We start from the raw sequence: 23,126 nt of genomic DNA, 5'->3' as shown, positions 1-23,126 counted from the left end.
CTGAACAAATAAGAATGTCTTAAGATGTTTCTTGAAGGAGTCAGTAGACCCTTCTCTGGTCCTGAACCGTGTGCGCAGAACCATCAGTAGATTCTGATCCACAGACCTAAGAGCCCAAGGTGGGGTGTAAGGCTGGATCAGATCAGTGATGTAAGGAGGAGCTTGACCATGAATAGCTCTGAAAGTAAGAAACAGAAATGTAATATTGATCGTGAAAAAAAAAAGGCAGCTAATGCAGAGTTTTAAGGATTGATGTAGCCAGGAACATTATTCATGCATTGACTGGATGCAATTGTGACATTAATCTATCTTTAAATATGCATAATTTTTAATATCATTTTTTGTTAGATGTAGGTTTGTTGCCACATGAACATCAGTCGTGGACATTTTTTCAAAAAGGTACACACCCATAGCAAAGCAAAATTGAAGATCAGATCTCATTCATGTCACATTTACATCTCCTAGATATAAATGAGCACTGATCGAGACAAAAGTGGTTTTCTCATTCTTCTCAAATGTCCATCCTGAGAATTAAGTCTCACAGTGAGCACTGTGCAAGTACTCTAAATCTTCTCACAGCTGTCTCTTTCCCTGATCTCAACTAAGGAAAAAATGAGACATACTGTGCCATCTTCGAATATTTCTCAATTTGATCTTAGTTATATCTCAGGGAGAAATACTGTCTCTCACTGCTCACTATTCGAGTTCTCAGATTCTCTTACAGTTTCTCTTTTCTAGTGGATCCTGGATTTCTAGAGGAGTGCCAGCTCTCATATTAATCTCAATATGAGCTCAAGAAAGCCTTTGTCAACAAATGTAGGGCCAGGGCAGGCCCGGTTTATTATTTTCAAAATAAAAGTTAGTTCAACGCCATGGTTCAAACGGTTCACATTTGTTTACTATACATTTGCACTATTCTTGATATTTGCACTTTACTAGATTTGCGCTATTATGACACTAGTGACCGAGTCACTGTTTTTTTCATTTGTATGGATGGCAAATAAAGTTCAAATAAAAGAAAAAAATAAACAAATATGAAGTACAGTGTGGTTGTTAATTGATTAATTTAAATTATTGAATCTACTGTGAAAATACTATACCGTTTCAACTTTTCAATATTAAGTATTGTTTTTACAGTCATTTCTAATTACTGAAGATAATTCATTTTGAAATTGCACTCTTAATTTGTTCTGGTATTTCTCAAATAGAGCCTGGATCAGGAGTGTTTCACGGTACTCACTGTGAGACTATCATTCCATTATATAGCACAAGTATGGAGTGTCATGGCTCAGATGGTAGAGTGTTGGCCCATTGCCTGAAAGGTTGTGGGTTTCGGTCCTAGCTCTGGATGTAAGATCTCTTTTAATGCAAATACTTTTCAGATTTGTCTCATAAAAGTCTCAGACTCAACACATTTTTCCTAAATAAGTAAGCAGAGGTTAATTTAGTTTAGGGATTTAGCAACATTTCACATATTTGGAGAAGGAAAATGCAAATTAGTCATCTAAACCAAACTAGCCCACCATTAAGGTTTAACCCACTAAATATCCGAGAGCAATGTGAAATGGCACAACGCTTAAATGATCTTGCAGGACTAACTTGCGCTGTTCCCCAACCATTTCAGGGCAAGATGCAAAGGAATATATTTGATTCTCTTCACGTAGCAGTTGTTCGCAAACATCTGAGGATTAGTTCTGTCTGAGGCTTAGGTCAGCAAAAAGTGACGACAGAAATCAGAATGTGTTCAACCAGCATCTACTCCAAAACTTTCCACCACATACACAACACACATTGTCATTTTGACAATTACATTAAGTATGGTTGTCGTAAGAACCGATACTTTGGCAGCAACCAGGAAAAATATGATACGGGCTTGTTTTTGTAGCTAAAGTACAAAAAACACGAGTTCTTGTGAGCGCTGAAAAAATGGCTTCTGCTATTTTGTGAAAACAACACTCACTTCAAACGACTACTTTTTAAAAATACTTTTAAGTATGTTAACAATTAAGTAAAATTAGATGCTTCCTGAGTGTTGCTGAGCTCATCTTATTTGAAATAAAACTTTTACTTTTACCTTTACAGTATCAGTCTGATGACACCAAAAGCAAGAGAGTCATGTTTCTGTTTCAAAAGCAAAGAAATTATGAACAAAAATACTTGATGGCTGCTAATCACTACTAATTGAATGCAAAATAGTTGTATGTTTTGTTATTTTTATGCAAATTCATTAGATAATTGTATCATTTTGTTATCATACTTGAATGCTGCACATAACCACTGCTTGAATGTATTATAGCTGTATGTTGTTTTTTTTGCTTAATCGCACATTTGTAAGAAAAAAATGTTACCATCACCTCTCTTAAAATGGCTAATTGGTGATTTTGCTGTTAAATCAAGGTAAAAAGTAAAAGCTTCTTTTTTAAACATTGTATCGAAAGGTATCGTATGACTGACGTAATAATATCTACTATACTACTAAAACTTTGGTATCTTGACAAACTTAATTACAAGTAGAATCCTATTCATAGGTGGAGAATGATAAGATCAAATTCATGGTTGCACCCCACACTAGTGCATGACCAGCGTATTTAATTAAATGGAGTGATTCTCTTGACCATGGTGGAAGGACGAAATGTCTCCATCAGCACTGAAGGAACAACTCATCCATTCCTCTAGCTTCATTACATTGAGTGGTTTCTCACTGTTACTGCAAGAACAGCAGCTTCAAGAGCTTGTACTTCAAGTCAATCAAATTTCAAAATGTGCTTTGTTAACAAAAAAATGTGTACTTGCCATTTTGAAAGACAGCAGGTATGGATGTAGACATATAGACACCAGCTCAAGAGAAAGTACATTGTGTTGTAGCTATGCATGTCCGGGACAAGGAGAACTGAGATCTTCCAGTTTCTTTCAGGATCAACTTTAAAATTCTGGTTCTTACTTTCAGAGCTATTCATGGTCAGGCTCCTCCTTACATCACTGATCTGATCCAGCCTTACACCCCAGCTCGGGCTCTGAGGTCTGTAGATCAGAATCTACTGATGGTTCCTCGCACACGGTTCAGGACCAGAGGAGAGAAATCTTTTCAGACTGTTGCTCCTAAGCTTTGGAACAATCTTCCTCTCTCTCTGCGTTTGATGATCTACTGACTCCTTCAAGAAACATCTTAAGACGTTTTTATTTGTTCAGGCTTTTCCTTGATTTTCTGGAACTCCTGTTGTGTTATCAGTTTTATCTTGCCCTTTAAAGTATATCGTTTATTGAATATTGTTTTGATTGTTTAAGCGCTTTGTGACCTGGTCTAGAAAAGCGCTATACAAATAAAAATTACTTACTTACTTACTTACTACTAGTGACTTAGGTCAGACTCACTACATGTACTTACTCAAAGGAGCGAGAGATGGTGTTTCAATGTTCTCCAGAACAGTAAATAAAGGGCGGCAAAGAAACGGTACATCTGATATCTTGACATCAGGGCAGTGCTTTAAAATGACTACTAACTAACTGTTTGCCATTAGTTGGTTCCAGCTTTCAATCACTGCAAGGGAGGTTTGTGGTTGGCTGAATAGGCAGGATCAAATGCAGGATGGATCAAGTGAAAATGTTGGTTTTGCAATGTTAATATCTTTTTTATTTTAACATCTCGAAAGAGATATGATATTGATATATTGTTCAGCTCCTAACAGATCGACCAAAATATCAACATCCATACAGGGTGAGAGTGGAAATTTGGACATAATGGAAATTAAATTATTTTGACAATACTTTAAATCTTTAGACAGGTAAACTGAGATGTGGGATTTGTACACCACACCCTGAAGAAATGTGAGTATGAAACAAATGGAGGAGGAATAGATGACTCCTTTACAGCAAGTTAAAGTGTAGGGCATTAATGAAGCATTATTTAATCTTTTAATTGTAACATGCCTGATTTTACAATTATTGCCAAACTGAAAATGATTAATATTTCAACTAAAAGGTATTGGTATAACTTTTGACAACACTGCGTATTTAGCCAGTTTTAAATTGATGCAACTATTTGAGGTGTTTCCCACCCAAATGGATATTATCTTGACAAAATAATGGAAATAATTTAAAAGATTTTGCGTGGTGAATTTGTGTTATTTGTGTTGATAGCACTAACTCAAAACAACACTGAATAATCACAAACTTAGTCAAGAACAAAGAACTTAATCAAGAATGATCTAAAGGTCTTCCTCTGTACGACCAATGCCTCTCTGATAAATCTCTCTATAATCAACACTGTAGCTAGCTACACTTCTTATTTGGTTTTACTGGAACAATTTAATTGTATGTGACGTTTCTAAATTTAAAATGAGCTCACAATCCAACACGTGATCATTCTTGGTACAGTGGCACTTGATTTCACGACAAATACATGTAAATAACTAAGCCTGTTATTTGCCATGGAAGGCAGATTTTTTACAGACTAAGAAAATGTCGTAAAGTCTGTCTAAAAGCAATCAAATGCAGTCTTGCATGCCAGAGGAATACTGGTCTGGAAAGCTGACGGAGAGAGAAAGCCTGAATTCCCATCAGCGAGAATGACTGTCGGAACAAATGACATGTATTCTAATCTTTAGACCAACCTGGTACCAGAGAATGAAAATAAATACAATAAAGTAAGAAGAATGTGGATTATATGACCATTTCTCATGACAAAAATTTATTAATTAGAATAAAATAACTTTTTCTATATTTTAGCTTGTTATTGATTAATATAAACTTAAATTGACTTTTTTAAGTGTACACTATGTGACAGTAGGGTCAATCGAATGCAACTTAATCGTGTAGTTTATTTTTGCATGTAAAGAGCAGCATAACGAAAAAAACTGAAAAATACAGGAACCACTTTTTGCCGTGGAACCTAGAAGTCAATCTCCTTGTGTGAGTCATTATTCTATTGCTGCCATTAAACATCATGCTCTGACAAAGACACCAAGCAACAAGAAAAGTGTCGTATGTTCCTACTTTAGACAACACACAAAAAAAATTGTTGTTTGCTGATCATTTGTTGTAAACAAAGATATTTGAGTGAATTTCCACGTTACAGAAACTTTAGCATGCCGTAACATACACTCAGATTGTCGATGATTTTGACTTGATTTTAAAATTGTGAGCACAGCAGTTTATCAGGTGCCCTTAAAGCAGCACATAGGTCAAATGTTACAATCTGACCTGCGTATATTTGTAAAAGTTCCATGAGGAGAGCTGGTGATCCCTTTAATAACACTGTCGTACCAACAATGATGTGTCAGAAACTGGTCACAGATGTTCCCCACATCCCCCACCACTTCCTGCCCTCCTTTTGTTAGGGAACTAAAGAGAGTTGTTAACAAGCTTCTAGTGCAGATGGTCCAGACCTGAGGCTCTGACAACACCCTGATCGTCATCTACAAGTTAGTTCCCAGTGTTGTTGACACTGACTGACTGGAAAAGTAAGCGTCTAGTCTAGCATGTGGCATGACACAGACTACTTTGTTTATTAATGCATCAATGGTGTCCAGCTACTGTGGAACATTCCAGCCCTATATTAATTATCTATTAATACAGATACAATTTCAGGAAGGGCCTGTTAAAGAGGTGAATATGATTATCTCAATAATCTAGGCAAGATCTTGAGAATGATTTAACAATTATACATGAAGCAACAGAGCAAACCACACAAAGAGTCACAGAACTCAAGCCGATCCCGCCTAAATATCTCACCCACAACTCTACTCCACCAGAGTCGTAGACGTTTTAATCTTTTTTGATCAGTCAGGCAGGATGTGAGTCGAAGATTTTTTTCATTGGATCCAGAAAGTTCAAAGGTTGATGCAGGTATGTGCAACAGGGACTTTCCAGAAGGAGCGATCGTGACTGAGCCAACCAAGTCAGTCCACCCCTTGTGAGACGAAATCCCTCTCGTGTTAGTCAGTTTGTAGCTGAACAAGTTCAAGTTCAAGTTGCAGCAAGAACTGGCTCAATGAATTGGCCATGAAGCTGGGTGCAGTCCCCCTGCCCATCAAAGGTGGAGAATACCAACCGCACTTCATTATGTTTCCCTTGGCACTTGCATTGTGTTCCATCTCACAAACACAAGGGGATACGAGCAGATCGAGACAGAGGATGTACTGTATTGGTAGAGTAAAAATTATTTGTGCACATGCAGTTTCATACATATTAATATATTTGAATGTGTAACATTTTCTAGATTTAGGTGTGTGTTTGAGTACAAAATCCATGCAATTATATGTAAATAAAAGCCAAGGTGGATAATTAAACTGTAAGACTGCCAGCAAATCTCACTTCAGAGTAGATGAGTAAACAAACAAAACGTCCACATTACACACATACAACACTGAAAAAAGCCTTCAGAGACCCGCCTCACTTGAATACATTACACCATGATTCTTTTTTACTTTGTCTTACTAGCCACAGTGTACTACCTGTGCTATATTGCCAAATCCCTAGAGATTAAAAATAATAATTGTAGTAAACACAGGCCAGACAATACCTCAGGTCTCACTTCCTGAGCTATGCTGCCAAACCTACATATGATCACACTCACTATAGCCTTACTTATATTAGGGTTCATGCATGTATTGCAACACATTGAACTATATAATACCTTTAACAATGGATAGACTTTTGATGATCAATGCTCTTCATCCACAAATGCACCTGCATTTGTCTGACTTCAATGCATTAAGAGGATCCTTAAATGTGGATCATGGAGCTACAATGTCTGGATTGTTATTTCTGTCTTCTGAACCAATAGCTCTGGATCTATCCTGGCTGAGCAGAAGTTTTCACTCTGACCTGCGAAGAAGTTGAAAAAAAAGAAAGGCTTCGGTCTCTCCCGGTGACCAGGAAGGCCTGGTGGTTGGGTCACAGTGTAGAACAGGAATAGAAGTGGACAGGGCCAGCGGGGTCTGCTTGTATCAGGGTGGATGACAGGTCTGGCAGACTCCAGGTCTAAAAACAGAACTCGGATTCAGGCCGAGGGAGATCGAACCCAAGTGAACGAGCTCTCAGCAGGTGTCAACAGCTCAACTTTTAGCGATAATAAACCACGAAAGAAAACCATGTTAAACAAAAGTTACAACTGAACTCGACTTGTTTGTCCGCAAACCTAAGTATTGACGAAAGCAAAGCCTGATGTTTGAATATGACTTCAGAGGAGAACATAGAAAGTCACACTTACGTTATGTCCAATGAATGAAAGTCCCCTGCATGACTCTTCTCCTTTAAAACAAACCACGTGTTTGTCACTTTCTTTTTAAAGAACAACAGCAGCGTTTATGCGCTTTTTGTCTCTCCCTCCTTTTGTTATGATAAGTATTAAATCCCAGAGACTTGGATCTAGTCGATGCGTCTCACGGCTCCTGCCCCAGTTGAAGAGCTACAATCCCGGTCCAGAGAGGGATTCTGTCTCCATCACAGCCCAGAGCTGGAGAAGTTTGCGAATGAAGAAAAATCTCACAAGCAGCTGGTTTGACACAGTCTGACGGAAAGGAGAATCTGAGTCAGGACGAGGAGGGGAGCTTGAAGGGAGAAGGTCCCACTGCTGGGGGAGGAGCTACAGCAGCAGCAAGTAGAACTAGATCTGATCATGAGCCTTAGGTTTAGAATGGATACTACAGTTTAGGGATTAGAACTCTTCTTGTTTAAAAGGCAGAACAACCTTTATAACTTACTATTAAACTGCACTAAAAGCAGTTGAAAACTCTCTTTATCAAGTATGATAAAAATCAAATGACCCCCCCCCCCCAAAAACAATGCTTAATAATAGATATGATTGTCCTTACTCCTTAACTTTATACTGTTACATATTAGTTTTTTTAATCCTAAAAAAGTTTCAAAGTTAATTTAGAAAAACAATAATTGAACACAGTATTCACAACTTCTGAGGCACTGAAATAAAATGCTCCAGTAGACTCGAACAATGACATGTTACATTAGTCTGCACTCTAATGTCCCCTTGAGTCTAGAAAAGTCAAGTTTTCCACTGTCCAAGCTGTTCTCTTGTTCATCAACTACTGCAAGGGTGTCGTTCAAAACAACCCTTGCTATTCGCAGCACCCCTTTAGATGTGGTTATGTTACTGATGCAGTTCTCAGAGTGTTGCCCACAGCACAGTCTCTCTAGGTCTGTGTTCATTTCTTCACTTCACTAGTATGTGCGAGCTCAAACTCAGAAGAGATGGAGGTAGAGTCTGACGCAGTACATTTTTGACAGAAATGGTACAAATGAAAAATCAAAAAAATGAAAAAATAATAGAATTGATTGGATTGGGATCATTAATCATAATCGTATCGAACTTAATTGTCAAGTTCAGGAATTGATCTTGCTTTCTAGTGATTCAGAAAAGGCTGACAATAACAGACTCACTTTGAGTCTTATTACTAATTTTTGTAATATGTGCATGTCTAATTCTCCACATAGACTCCTAATAATATAATTATAACAATAAACATACAATGTTAAGTATTTAAAAAAATAATATTACTTTCACTAAGAGACTGAACTGTATTTTGGTGCAATTTGCGGAGGGTTAATATTCAAGCAATACACCAGCTTGTGCCTCACACAAAATACTACATCTTTAATCCACTGGCAGAATTAAAATCAGCAAAATCCACATCAACTCAAGACTTCCAGTGTTTGTTTAATAACGATACATTAAGCCAAAAATGTTCCTTGTTAAATCAGAAAACTTTTATAACCACTTTTGTAAACGCAACATTGAATTTTATAAGTGGCATTTTAAAATATCATATAAATAATGAAAAAAGAATCTAATAAAAATAAAACAAAACAAAATACTTATGAATAATGAAAAAAAAAAAGACATTAAAATGTTATGAAATTTTGTTAATTTAGTAAAATCTTCGACTTATTGACTAGGTGACAATCTAAATTCGAATTTGTTTTAAACAATTAATTGATATCGGAAAAACAAATGGACTAATGAATGATAAAAAGATTAATAACCATGGATTTTTTTTTTAAAAGTACTGAGTATGATTGTGATTATACAGTATAAGGGGCCGAAATGTCTGATTCAATGCTCCCGATTGAAAGCCGGAAATTTATTTACTCCTTCTGATGGTATTTGTGAAATTTCATTGTTTAGTGAGCACTCTCCAGATTTAGGTTGACAGCAGACTTATATTGTTGTCAGGATGACCTGTTGTCTCTAACTTTGTGTATAGTAGTGCTGTAATGTAAGATAGACTTTGCTCTTGTAACCTCTTGTTCAGCGCTTTTTCAGACGGGGGAAAATTTATAAGAAAATAACTTTAAAACTTCATAATGATGAGGAACTTCTTGGAGAGAAAAACTTTAACATTTGAAACATGTGAGTAAGTCAGGGGAGTTGGAGTTGGACATGAGTTGCCCTCAAACATTTTCATGTACTTAAAAAGAAATCCCTGCTTGTATGCTTTCTTCACTTGATACCATTGTCCCTGCTGTATTAGATCAACTATCCTGCTGAACATGCTTTTCTCTGTCTGTCTAGTCGTCCTGAATACATCTTTCTCTTCTTTACTGTGTCTCCATACAGCTTACTTGAGCAATTATGCATCAGAACATCTCCTTGTCTACCTCAATACTGCCGTCCTCATCTCATTAACATTATCCTACGTTAGTTTTTGAAGAAAGTGCTATAACTAATTACTCTGTTAAAAAATGTAACACATTAATCATTAACGTGATTTTAACAGTGACTCACTTACTCGTAACACACTACTTCACGCACTATCATTTAGTTCAGTTAGCTCACTTGGCAATGATTATTACTATTTGAAAAATAAAATAACAATGAATGCTGGACGAGTTAGATTGAAAGAAACATAACATCTGTTAATTTTCTTTGCACCTCCTTCACACACATCAGTGATGCATTCAATGACAAGGGGATTGCTATGGTGGGTTCAAGAACGTTTGATTTTTGAAACTAACTTCTAAACACTATAAATGAACACTGTATACTTCAATAAAAAAAAAGTCAGTCAAGACACAGAAAACACTTTCTGTCTGTCAGCCAATAAGAAGGAAATGCTCTTTTTGTTTACATTGTGGGTTTGACTAGTTCACTGTTGTCTGCACTTACTATTTTTCAAGTTGTTTAATTGTATTTAACACATTGAGTTTTATATGGTTTGTATTTTACTTTCAAGTTTGTTGTGTTTTTAATGTAGTGTTGTTAAATTGTATTGTATTGTTTTTATGTAATAGGTTTGTGTGATCAATTGGAGGAGGACTTCTAAGAAAATGAATTGGACTAGAATCAGGCCCGCTGAGATTCTCACAAATGTCCAGTCTGCATTGGCCACAGAAATATTTAGTTTGTTTTTGTTTATTTGATTCACTGTTCTTAACTTTTCTGAATTGATAATGACAGCATCCTAACTTACACTGGCACATACACATGGCAAATTTACCTTTCTTCCTCTATCTTAGAAAAAAAAGTTAATTTCCCAAGTAAGTTGTTACTTTGAAAGTAACATTAAGTACCTTTACATTACTTTTGAAAGAAGTAACAAGTAGTGTAACTAAGTTACTATTTTAAAGTAACTAACCCAAAACTGTCTGTAAATGACACAATAAACAACAAGAAAAAGTTGTAATGTTATATACTGTATTCTAAAAAATATTAAGGGAAGAATTATTATTGGGAAGAAATGTCAGTTAAAATGTTCTTAAGTGTTAAATTAAATTATTCAAATATTTCCTAGGGTGGAATGAAAAGAATAATTTAGCACTGTACTTGTATTGTATGCTAAGTTGAACCATTACATTGGTCAGGAAAATAAACTAAATATGACTTGAGCAACACTTTAACAATAGTTCGACTGTGTGAGCTTTGTTTACCCTCACGCTCACTCGTCACCCAGGTGCGCCATGGCAGGATAGAGAGACGCTGGGAGATGACGCAGTGATTCCCGTTCTCGCGGGACAACGAAGCGAGGGACTAAAACATGGCGGCCCCCTGTCAATAAAATAAACAAACTATTGAGCTATATAATACGAAAAACAGTCATCCAGCCGCAACCACGGAACCCCTCGAGCAACTAGAGGAATTCATCGACAACCTTGACAAAGAGGAAACGAGCCCCAGACTCGCCAAAACGTATGGATTCACCGACTTTACGTCTTTACCAGCACCGAACATAACAGAGAGGTTAGTGAGAACTTAATGTCAATGAACACTCTCCTTAACTGGAATCTCGGATCGCCCTCATTGAATTGCTCCAATAAGACTTTCAATTTGATTAAAAATAGTTTGGAGTTCTGTCATGAGCGGATTGAAACTCTCACAACAGAACACACACAGTTGAAGGAAAGCGTCACCTATAGCACTGCCATGCTGTCTGGATGGCACAGTGTGGGATGAGTTTAATAAATCTTCCCGGGACTTGGATGAACTCACAGATGTTGTCAGCTCATGGGTCACATACTGCACAAGATGATATAATCCCACAAAAGACAATCAAGATTTTCCCCAATAGCAAACCATCTTAAAATCTAATTGAAAAAGAAGGCCTTTAAAATTGGTAACACTTTTGAACTTAATTCCCTTCAAAGGGAAATAAAGCAGGAAATAAAGAGAGCCAAGCTGCACTTTAAACAAACGGTTGAATGCAAAATGAGGAACAATAACTCAGTATCAGAACCATGACAGGGCTAAATGACAAAGCCAAGACAAAAGTGAGGCTCGAGGGCTTCACCTCAGATATGGCACTGGCAGCGGCACTCAACAACTTCTACGTTAGATTTTTAAAAAGAAGTCTGTTAAGTCTCCGTGACTCTTCTCTCATTCACTGTCCTTCTCTGTGCAGGATCTCATTAAAACCTTTAAGCGCTGTAAACTGAAGACTAGCCCCGGCCCTGATAACATTTGCAGTCGCATGCTAATCCACTGCACTGAGCAATTAGGTCCAGCTTTTCACTACATTTTTAACCAGTCACTCGGTCAACATAGAGTCCCGACCTTGTGGAAACAATCCACTATCATTCCGCTTGCCAAAATCAACCACCCAAAAGTTTTAAATGACTTTAGGCCAGTTGCACTGACCTCATCAATAATCATTTTTCCTCACCGACAGGTCACAGAGAATACAAGTCGACGAGCACCTATCCAAAGGACTTCCACCGGATCCCCACAAGGCTGCGTTCTCTCACCTCTCCTGTATATCATGTACTCACACGCTTCACTCAGGATTCAAGCTTTGTCCCTTCGGTTACCGACTCAGACAACCAACAGCCAAAACAAACCCCTTCAAACAATCATTCATCCCCTCTTCCATGGTTGTGCGTTACTGTGTCTTTCTTAACTGCTGCAAAACCAATTGCCCCAAAGGGACAAAATAAATATCTTGAGTCTTGAATAATAGTACTCGCACGTCTCTCGCGTCTCACCCACATTTAGTTTTTTTCTTATTATAATTATATTTGTTATTATTAATATGTTCTCAACACCATACTTTTCTTTTCTTCACACTATGTTGCACCTTTCACCCACTAACACTTGCACATATGCACACACATCGGAAAGAGTTCTTAGATCTACTGTTTGATGGACATGGTTAGTTTTACTAGCTGGAATGTTTGGACATGGAAATCAGGCTAAATTCATAAAATGTAAAAATCAACTAACAAAACTAAACAGAGACATCTGTCTTTTACAGGAAACTCAACTGGTTGGTTCAAGAAATGCAGTATTGCGATCTCCTAACTTCCCATACAACAATGTAGAAAATTTCAACTCCAGACAAAGAGGGACTGCAATCTTAATAAATAATAAGGTAAGGTAAGGTAAAACTTTATTGATCCCTCAGGAGGTCTCCTTCGGGAAATTGTTTAAATTTCCCGAAATTTAATAAAATAAATATTCACACTCAAAACTTCAATCTCAGATCCAGAAGGTATATATGTCATAATCAGTATCTCCCTAGACAAAAAACAAAATATAACCATAGTTAGTTTGTATGGGACAAACAAGGACGACCCAGATTTCTTTCACACCTTATCTGATTATAGGAGGTGACTTTATCACTGTGCTTGATCCAGTTCAGGACAGATCCAGTTCAACCTGCCAAGGGCCCACATGCAGGCCTCTGATTGTATTTGTAGGGCCTACATGACGTTGTAGAAATTATAAGACAAGGGGGAATGTTTCCGACAGCAAAATAACATTTAAGTTTTTTATTTTTGTTTTATATAATGCTGAATACAGTGTATTTAAATTCTTTGTCTATTTGTCTATCCCCCTTATTTTCATTTGTATTCCTTCCAAATCATTCATAGAAAACCTATTTTAGCATTTTAATTGTACCTTACTTTTGTTAACATATAGTTTGATATTCTAATAACAACATTATTAAAATAAACGATCCAAATGTTAAATATTATTATAGTTTGTATCCTTTTAAATTAAATATAAAAATATTAGTTTAACAATGCCAAAAGATCATACTAGAAGAGTACTTGGATAACTTTGGCTAAAAATTAAAAAAAATAAAACATTAACTAAAATGGATTTTTTTTTTTTTCATTCAATCATTCAAAAATAAAACTACTACTAATTCAACGTTTTTAATATACAAATTATTGAATTCAATTAAAAAAAAAAAAAATCCAACCAAAATAAATGTATAAATGATTAAATTCAATATTTAAAAAATAATAATTCAATGCTTGGAATTTTAATTTAAAAAAAAGACTTTTAAAATTTCAAATGTTAAAATTAACCATTTCATATTCTGATTGCTCTGATTATACTTTCATATCCCTTCTTAAATTTTCAGCAACTATCTTTAGACATTATAATCCAACACCATGTGAAAATTAATACATACGTCATTTTAATGTCTTTTAGGGGAAGAATGGAGCTCATAAGAGCACATAGCGCCAGCTGTGCTTAAAACATTTTCAAATCTATGAGTAAGCATTTATCAAACACAACTTCAGGCTTCTATGCAGCTTCACTTAGAACCAAATAGGGGAGATTGTGCATGTGCTGGCAAAACAGTAACTGATGCTTAGTCGTACCTTGTGACAGACGAACGGGTTGTGTTACTTGGAGATCATCGACAGCACATAGATTCCCACACGGGTGCAGGGTGATGACACCTGACCGGTACTCTATGTAACAGTGCTGGGCTGCCACCCCTGGACCTTGGATAGTGATATCGGCTGATCCGTGGCCCACAGTGGTTCGACCTGAGACATAATAATGAAGGATCAATCATTTTTTATCTGATAGGGGTTTAAGATAGAATACAGAGATGAGCCCTGATGACTGCCTTAAACCTGTTAAACCTAGAACTCTATGCCTACTCTATTCTATCAGTATTATTCTGGACAAATTGCCTCCATTCTACAGTGCGTTGTGTTCTTTTTTGTGTCATCCACGCAGAATGAGTACATTTCTGACAGACACCTTTCTTTATAAACATTAAGTGATGTGCATTGGAGTTGACATGCAGGGCTCTAACCTTCAGCCAGGGGCAGCAGAGTGATAGCGATGCTCAGACGTCCACTTCCAAGACTGACCAGGTGCGGTCGTTCTGCCTGGAACTTTAGGCCTTGGCCAGTTTCGATCAGATCCAATGGAGTTCCCTACGGAGATGAAACACCACATTAATATTTTAATTTAACATGAATTCAACAGCGTAACCCCTTAAAATATATACATTTAAATGTTGAAATTTGAATGAATTATCCGTAAAAAAAACAACATGAACATTTGAAAAGAGGTTAGCATAACAATACTGTGGTAGGTCAAATAACTGATGATACTGAGTAAGATTAATTTGTCTCTTGTACCAGAACTGTAACTTGAAACCTCTACTTTGAAATTGAAGTGTTAAATTTCAGTTTAATTGCTTTTTTAAATGTAACAAATAGACTTCAGTTAGAGCTGCAGAGATGACCGCTCATCCCTATGTAAAAGATTTATGAACAATAATACCTTGGAGGTCAAGGAATTAAACACCTTACTGTAAAAAAATCTGTATTTGTCACACATTTCCCTGATCCTTAAATCTCATCCCTGGCTGCCAGTTTCTTTCAGGATCAACTTTAAAATTCTAGTTCTTACTTTCAGATCTATTCATGGTCAGGCTTCTCCTTATATTAGTGATCTGATCCAGCCTTACACCCCAGCTCAGGCTCTGAAGTCTGTGGACCAGAATCTACTGATGGTTCCTCGCACACGGTTCAGAACCAGAGGAGAGAAATCCTTCCAGGCTGTTGCTCCTTAGCTTTGGAACGATCTTCCTCTCTCTTTGCGCTTGATGACGTTTACTGACTCCTTCAAGAAACATCTTAAGACATTCTTATCTGTGCAGGCTTTTCCCTGATTTCTGCGACTCCTGTGTTTGTCTTATGTGTCTTGGCCTTTTTAAAGTTTAACTGTGTATTGTTTTTAATTCTTAAAGCGCTTTGTGACCCTGGTCTAGAAAGGCGCTTTACAAATAACTATTACTTACTTACTTACTTACATCAGCCACATCATGTTTTATATGGACCTAAAACATCCATGTGCTCAGGCAGTTATGGGATATCAAGACTCACTGTCAGCGGAACATGGGAATTACAGGTAATTCCTGCTTATTAACTTGAGTGATTCCCTGTGACAGTGGGAATGTGGGTGTAAAGTCAGTTATTCTCCACAATGGACTCTTCCCCCAGAGAGAAGTCTTATCTGAGCCTGCAGCACCACCATGTGCTCTAAGAACAGAATGAGGGGGTTTGGGATGTTGCCATGGAAACAAGGCTTCCAAATGAAGACGCCAAAGTATACTGCGGGGTGTTCAGGAAGATAACTAAGCTTTTTAACTATTGAATTAATTATTGTTTTTAATATGCTCCAGCCCCCATTCTAATTGCTATTTGTGCAGTGAATATACACAGCAAACACAACCCTCTCTACCCATGTTTCCCATTCCACTAAAAACATTTAAACAAAATTCCTTTATATTATTGTTTTATCTTTATCTTTATTTTTCTTTATTACCCTATCTCTAGCAAATACCTTAGCATGACCACGGCCTTCCTCGCCGCCTCTGTCAGGCTGGCCGTAAACCTACTGATCTGCAGACCACATCTATCTAACCAACCACGCTGCCAAATGACATGTACATAAACTGAATAAATTGTATGCCTTACATGCTTATCCATCTGTTTACCTACCCTGGGACCCACACCTTAAGTGGGTTAGATACAAGTATCTAAAAGTACTCATGTGATTACGACATGACCCAGAGCCAGTTAATTTGGTCAATGAGCCGTAGTGGCCGAATCAGCCCTGCTGGGCTCGTTGGCTCTGTCCGACCGCCGTTATCAACCTGTGTATGAGCATCGACTCAGCCTCCAGCGAGTTGGTCTCTAATAAGTGCGCTAATAAGATTATGTGAATGCTGTGAAGCTAATGGAGGCCCGAGTTCAAGGCTAAGAGGATTGATGGTAACAGCTTCATGGCTTCATGTTGTTGAGGGAGACTTGAGGTTACTGGGAGTGTAAAAAGGGATGGTGACTTTGCAGACCATCTCTGCCACTTCCCTCCGGTGTGTGGTTGAAATGTTGAAGTTAAAGAAAAAAAGTTTGTTCCTACAATTCTCAAACAATATTTGGTTCCATGAGAAGCGTGTTGGTGTCTATAATACTGGTAAATAACATGTGATGGATATCAAAACCTAGTACCTAGTTCAGTGTTGAGTTTGGACACTTGCTGTGTATTTGTGGTGCTTGCCAGGTTTACGAGAACGGATTGTTATTGACTCTCGGGCTTAGATAATTATTGGTGGAGAGGGATTGAACTGACTGTGTGTTTCTCTTAAAGAACCCTCCGCTGCATTAATACCTTATTCGGTTTTCCAACCAGTATGCTAAACATTGAACAGCTGAATCTTACTTCTTGTATCCACAGCTCTGCTAACCTGCTCTCCTGAGCTCATCAGTCCAGTTATTAGTCTAATTCAAGAATCCTGTCTCCCTAACCAGAGCAGTTACAACAACCTGAAATAGAGGATTGTTGGTGCGTCATATACTTGTGGCAACCTCTGATGATGTTTGTGTGCCAAGTTAAGAACAAATTAGCTTTCTGAACCAAAGTCTCCGCACACACACTCACTCACCTGCAAAATCTGGTGGGTTTGCCGGCCTCTCTCGGGCATGTTCCTGTTGAGATGGTCCATATCCAGTGAGCTGTCCGCGTCTCCTTGACACACATGAAGTTCCTGTCGAAACAAGGGACAGGAATTTCAGCCCTGTTTTGTCTTTTGTTATTATGGCTAACCTGTCAGTACACACTGTCACATTCTCTATCTTTCTTGCTAAGTCGGAGATGCGACTGCATGCACACATGCTACCGAACAGATGGCAAAGGAATTTACCAGCACAAGCTGGTTGAGACGTAGGAAGTCAGGGACTTAAACACTTACACAACTAGTTTATAGACACAGATCACTGTAAATCAAATTATACATGCATGCACACACACACAAACAAACACACATGCAGGCATGCACATCATCATCTAATTTAACAACGCAAAAAATGTTGTAACATCATCATGAGAAAACAAAACAAACCGACAACGAGTGTAACAAGATTACTGCTTACTGCAAGTATTGTTGTGTTATTTGTTGTTAGTTTTCTGTTCTGGCTTCCTATTCCTGCTGTCTTGTTTTTTATGAGAGATATTTAGTAGCTGCTTTTTCCAGCTGGTGTTGAGCTGGATTTTCTGCTGCTCACAATCCAATTTTTTACCTTTTTTTAAAGAGAATATGCAGAAGCACAAGTATGAAGAAGGCTGTTTTTTTGACAATATGTTGGAAGCATGATTTAAATGGGTAATAATCAGACAGAAAGGTAGAATCCTTTTTTAACTGGATCGACGTTTTCCATTACACTGCACTGCACTATACTGTACACCGAAGACAGTCTGAGGTGAAAACTAAACTTTCAAAACAAAGTTCAGTTAGAACTGAATCAAGGAAGGGGAGCAACTGTACACAAACATAAGCAGACACATTGAGGTTACATATTCAGGACATATTTGCAGACCAAATCCAACAGAAAAAAAATTCATTTTGTAGTATTAGTTCAATGAAATTTTGTCAGAAGTAAATTATGTTTAGTCATCATGCCACATAAATCGATCTTAGCTTTACCTTTTTCCGAAAGACCGGACTGTGTCTGGTCACACTTTAAGATTCAATCCTCTCTTTTAAACTCTCTATAAATCCATCCTAGCTTTTATCAGGAGCCTGTCTTTGTCCTCCTTTGTGTCAAACCATGGCTGCTTTAAACGCACACACACACATGCACACTCAGGAGGTAGACCTGTCTACACTTGCTCTTCTCAAGTAGACCTGAATTCCTTGCTGGCAGCCTCACAGGTAGCGTGTGTGTGTGTGAGTGTGCAGGAGAGGGAGACAGATATGACTTCTGTGTGTTGTATGTTTTGAATGGTTTTTTCGTAATTTATTAACACAACTCATTTCTCTTTGGCTGCTGGTCAAAAGTCCATTTAAAAAGTATTTATGTATTTCCTGTTTGGTATCATTGTTATTGTAACCCAATTTCCCAAAGGAGATCTCCAGAGGGATTAATAAAGTAAATATATCTATCTTTTATACCCAATCTTCAAAAATCCATCCATACAATTTGTTTCTTCTGTTTCTCTAACATCGCACTTCCATCGTCCAGAATTGATCCAGATCAAGAGCTTGAACATTTGGAGGACACGCAAATGTGTGTCGACCGGCATATTGCTTTTTCCATGTGAAAACCATGGTCTGGGGCCTGTATTAGGGGCCCTCATCTCAGCTGACCCACACTTAGTAATTGTCTAGGTTTTGAGAGAGGAAGCCAACACTCGGAAGAATTCCATCGTACCTTAAAACAGGTACAAATTGTTGGCACCAACACCACCAAATCTGCTTCAGGTTGTCTTAGAAAAAATATCTGAAGTCACATTTGTGGTGTGAATCAGATTGATTGAATTACTTGTAATTGAGCCGCTCTCAAGGGTCTTACAAAGACCCTTAATCTGTCAGCTGAGCTTTGACTCACTGGCTCTATACTTTCATGCTGGCATCAATAAACTATTGCTATTGTCTTATGAGGGGCAACATCAGATCTTTCCTCACACATGAACAATGTTTCTCTCGTTTCTTTTTTGAACCAGAGAAGGCAGGACGTGGGAGGTTGGACTCGATGCCAGTTCCAGATTAAATATGAAAGACAAATCACAGTGTTGTGTCAGTCACACATCACACATTCATCGTCCATCGTCTGCTGCTCTGAAATCACAAACAGAGTCAGAGTCTTGTCAGAAAATAAGAAAGTGGCGATTCCTGAAAGTCTTGATCACCATCAGAGCTTCCTCATGATATGGCAACAAATGGTATCATGGCCTGGACATGGCTGGAATATGAGAAAACTTCCAAAGAACAAACTCTCAAGGGTCTTAAAGTTATTAAAGATATATCAGAGGGTCAGCTCAGGTAGAAGAGTTGTCTGACTTGATGGGCTGAGGAGATAACTACACACACGACAAAATCAGTCACTTTGCATACGTTAACAGAATGTTTTTTTTTTTACCAAATTAGGATATTTTCAGAACATTTCCTCTATTTTGCAAAAAAACTTGATGACACGGAATGTTGCATCATCTCTACAACGGATCATTCACACACATATTAGGAAAAAATGTATTTTAAGCAGAGACAGGGAAATGGATTTGTAAGAGGCATGACTGTCAGTGGTGACCTTCAACCCACTGACATTCTGCTTTTGGAGGGAAATCACAGAATGCAGCAAACATGGTATGTGGGAATAAAAGCAACTGCTAAAGAGGTAGATTCCAATCTGTGTCACAATTAATTATTAAGGGAGATGGATTTGAGCATTATACTAATGCTGTGGCTCACTTCTTGGTCTTTTCTTTACATCTGTGGCATATCTGTTCTCCATAATGGGATGTTTTTCTTTCCTCCTGAGGTCTCTGACAGTATGTATGTATTTTGGAGTCCTCAGTGTGGTGTTTTATTTTTATACAACACCATCCTGCCGACTCCAAAATACATCCCAAATACAAAACTCCTTATTATGTGATTATATATACAGAGATTATAAGAGGTCTTAAAAATAATCTTTCACAATGTGTACAATTATAGAGCAAATACACAAAAACATGTGTTGTAGTTGAGAACACAAAGCTTAATTAAATTTGCTCCCACTAGCTTGACAATGCTGTTCAAAAAAACAACACTAAATAATTCATGACAAGTTTAAATTTAGGAGAGTTTAGGGCTGAATCCCTGTGTGTAGGGGATGCTGTATGTCACCAACACAGACTACTCTTGAGTGTCACTTAAATGCACATTTCCTGTGCAGCTGATGCTAGAGCAACTTCCTGTCAGGGGTACAGGACACAGTCAGGACCGAGAGGTGACTGAACAGACTTGATCCCTACTGATGTCTGTATCACTACAATTTTCTCATTCATGACTTGAGTCGGTAAACCGGGCATTTGTTTAGTTTAAATGGTACTTTTCCCTGAGAAGATGATTCTACCACTACTGAGAGTGTGTCAGATTTATTTCAGATCTTCTGAGATAGTGATTGATCATCTCTCAACTTGACCTCAATGCTTCTTGGATATATGTCGACGTGAGTACAAAATGCAGTTCCTTTAGTTAGTATTACATTAGTTGTGATTTTAAACGTGCATTTAGTTATTCCCTAAATGTCTGAGACTGTTAAATATGTAAAAAAAATTAAAAACCAATGTCAATGGACAGACTTAGATTAAATTGATCAGGGACCAATAACAGAGTAGAAACAATTCTAATAAATAATAGAATAATACTTGTAAATGAAAAGTAATCCCTTTTTTAAAAAAAATATTATGGCTGACATAGAAATAAAAGATGCCACAAATATATTTGATAAAAATCTCTAAAAGTACCAATATTCATCCCCAGCCTCATAGTTCGAAAAGCTGTTGAGAATGTATTTATGACTTGCCTGCACAATAAATAAACTTTTTTTTTTTTAAGTATGGTTATTCTGACTCTGGAGCTTGGCATACTTCTCAGAGACAACATATGGTAAATACATCTACTTATGTGAGATAAAAACCCCATAATAAAAGAATATTTTTATATGCAATGGTCAAAACCAGGTTCCTCTAATGGACCTTGTTCTTTTTCACACACTCTACATCTCAACTTTAGGCCTTTGTGCATCTCTGACTTCCCAACTGGCTCTCACGTTTCCTCCATCAGCTTAGAAACATCTGAACTTTAGTCTAAAAGGTTTAGAGACAAATATCACAGAAATAACATGATGTTCTAATCAGGAGAATGACTCAGCTCAAGCTCAAAAATAGAACCAAAAATGTTTCTATTTACAGGTCTTCCTTCATGTGTTCTTGTGAATACTACCTGAACTATGGCTTTTAACTTTTTTTATTTTTATTTTCCACTTAAGGTTATTAAACACATTAGGTGTATTCTTCCGATGCCGTTGCATCACTTCATACTTAAGGGGTGGCTCTAACCCGAGTCTTTGGTCAGTGCCGGTACCACAGAAAAAACAGAAGCCTGATCATTTAATTCTTCCAACTATACATTTAAATGATTTCCTCCAGTGATCATATAACTGTGAATCTTCTTTCCTCATTGTGTGTCTCCGTATGTTGCCAGTCAGAACATGGAGCTGTCATCATTCTACCCATCTATTCATGCTGCACGCACAGAGACAACAGCGACAGTGACACACTGTGTGTCATTTCCAAGTTTCATGTTGATGTTGTCTGCTCTCAAAAAAGACTATAAATAAACTTGACTTCCTTTGTGTAAAAAATCCAATGATGTGTAATTGATTGTTATATTCATCTGCTATAAATCATTGTTTTTTGGTCAAAATGGCTAGTTGTTTCCACATCAACTAACTAATATGACTAAGAATAAAGTCTCTGGAGAAAGACTCTGTGTGTGTTGTGTTTAAATACATGAGCATAGACTCACCCTCTCTGTGTCTCTTTAAAAGTTTCTTTCACGAGTCAACAGTCCCTCATCATACGTCCATGTCGAGAGAACAGAATGGTTAAGTGTGACAGGGGAGAAGGAGGGAGGAAAAGGGGGAGTGGACTGGAGACAATGGGAGTGGCATGGGACAGTGTGGGATATCCACTCGTTGAGTCATGGAAACCAGTCTAAGAAACACTCACAGACAGGGAGCGTATGTTGACCTTCTACTTAAACTGCATACACTGGGAGGACTTTGCTTGCTGGTGGAAACACTTGATCTTCACTTCTTTAGAGATGCACAATCACCCTGTGTATGCTTCACTTCCTGACACCATGATTTGATGGACAGTCATGTTACAGTCTTTTTAAAAGATGACCCTTAAATGACCGCTTTTCTGTAACCCAGATTTGATATCAAAATGTCAGTATCACAGTGGACTACTAAACCAGCTCTTTGAGGTTGATAACAGATAATATGAAGTAATGAGTGTCAGGTCAGGTGTGTCAATACTATCCCTGAAGCATAAGGACGATATGAGGATACAAACATTGTGATCGACTCTGAGAGAAAATAACTATTCAAACATCATGACATCATTATCTTCCAGTAGACTGCCCTAAATGTCAAATCATTAGGTTGCCATAGCGACTTGTCACGGAACAATTGTAAATCATTGAAATGCAAGCCAAAAAGTGTGTTTTTTAGGTTCAGAATATCTTCAAAAAAAGTTTTGCAGTCAATGCCTCTTACAGATTTTCCAGCTATTAAAAAAATAATAATATTATTTCGAACACCCTCTAGGAGAAATTATACTGTATATATTGATGTTATTTATTTTGACTGGTAAATTATTTTTTAATTTACTTCAGTTATTGTTATTTTGCTTATTTTTGTTAAAATTTGGAGTTAAATAATTTCTTCTAGAGGATTTTTAAAACAATTTAACTCTTCAACCATGTGACCCAAAGTATAATACATTTTAAAGAATCCTTTCCTTTTTTCACACTGAAACAGTGTTGAAAAAGCATAACAATGGTCAGCTGTTGGTAAGAATCACTGGCAGC

At 37.3% G+C, this 23,126-nt stretch overlaps 1 protein-coding gene across 7 annotated transcripts in view; it reads right to left on the bottom strand.

Moving 5' to 3' along the window:
* Positions 1-23,126, bottom strand: part of phldb1b (pleckstrin homology-like domain, family B, member 1b) — an 84,944-nt gene that overhangs the window by 56,097 nt on the left and 5,721 nt on the right. For 4 of the 7 annotated variants that reach the window (XM_087795051.1, XM_087795055.1, XM_087795052.1 and 1 more), the window contains exons 2-4: positions 17,154-17,255; positions 14,511-14,634; positions 14,065-14,235 (exon numbers count right to left, since the gene is read on the bottom strand). In XM_087795051.1, the coding sequence (XP_087651177.1) occupies positions 14,065-14,235; positions 14,511-14,634; positions 17,154-17,255 (397 nt within the window). Of the gene's footprint in view, positions 1-7,210; positions 7,497-14,064; positions 14,236-14,510; positions 14,635-17,153; positions 17,256-18,191; positions 18,297-22,058; positions 22,083-23,126 lie in introns of those variants that run through there. The other 3 variants (XM_087795054.1, XM_087795053.1, XM_087795057.1) reach the window with 3 other exon arrangements.

Source organism: Callionymus lyra, chromosome 7 (genome assembly GCF_982586985.1).
Source record: "Callionymus lyra chromosome 7, fCalLyr1.hap1.1, whole genome shotgun sequence".
NCBI classification, from domain to species: Eukaryota; Metazoa; Chordata; class Actinopteri; order Syngnathiformes; family Callionymidae; genus Callionymus; species Callionymus lyra.
This window is presented reverse-complemented; position numbering and strand designations above follow the sequence as displayed.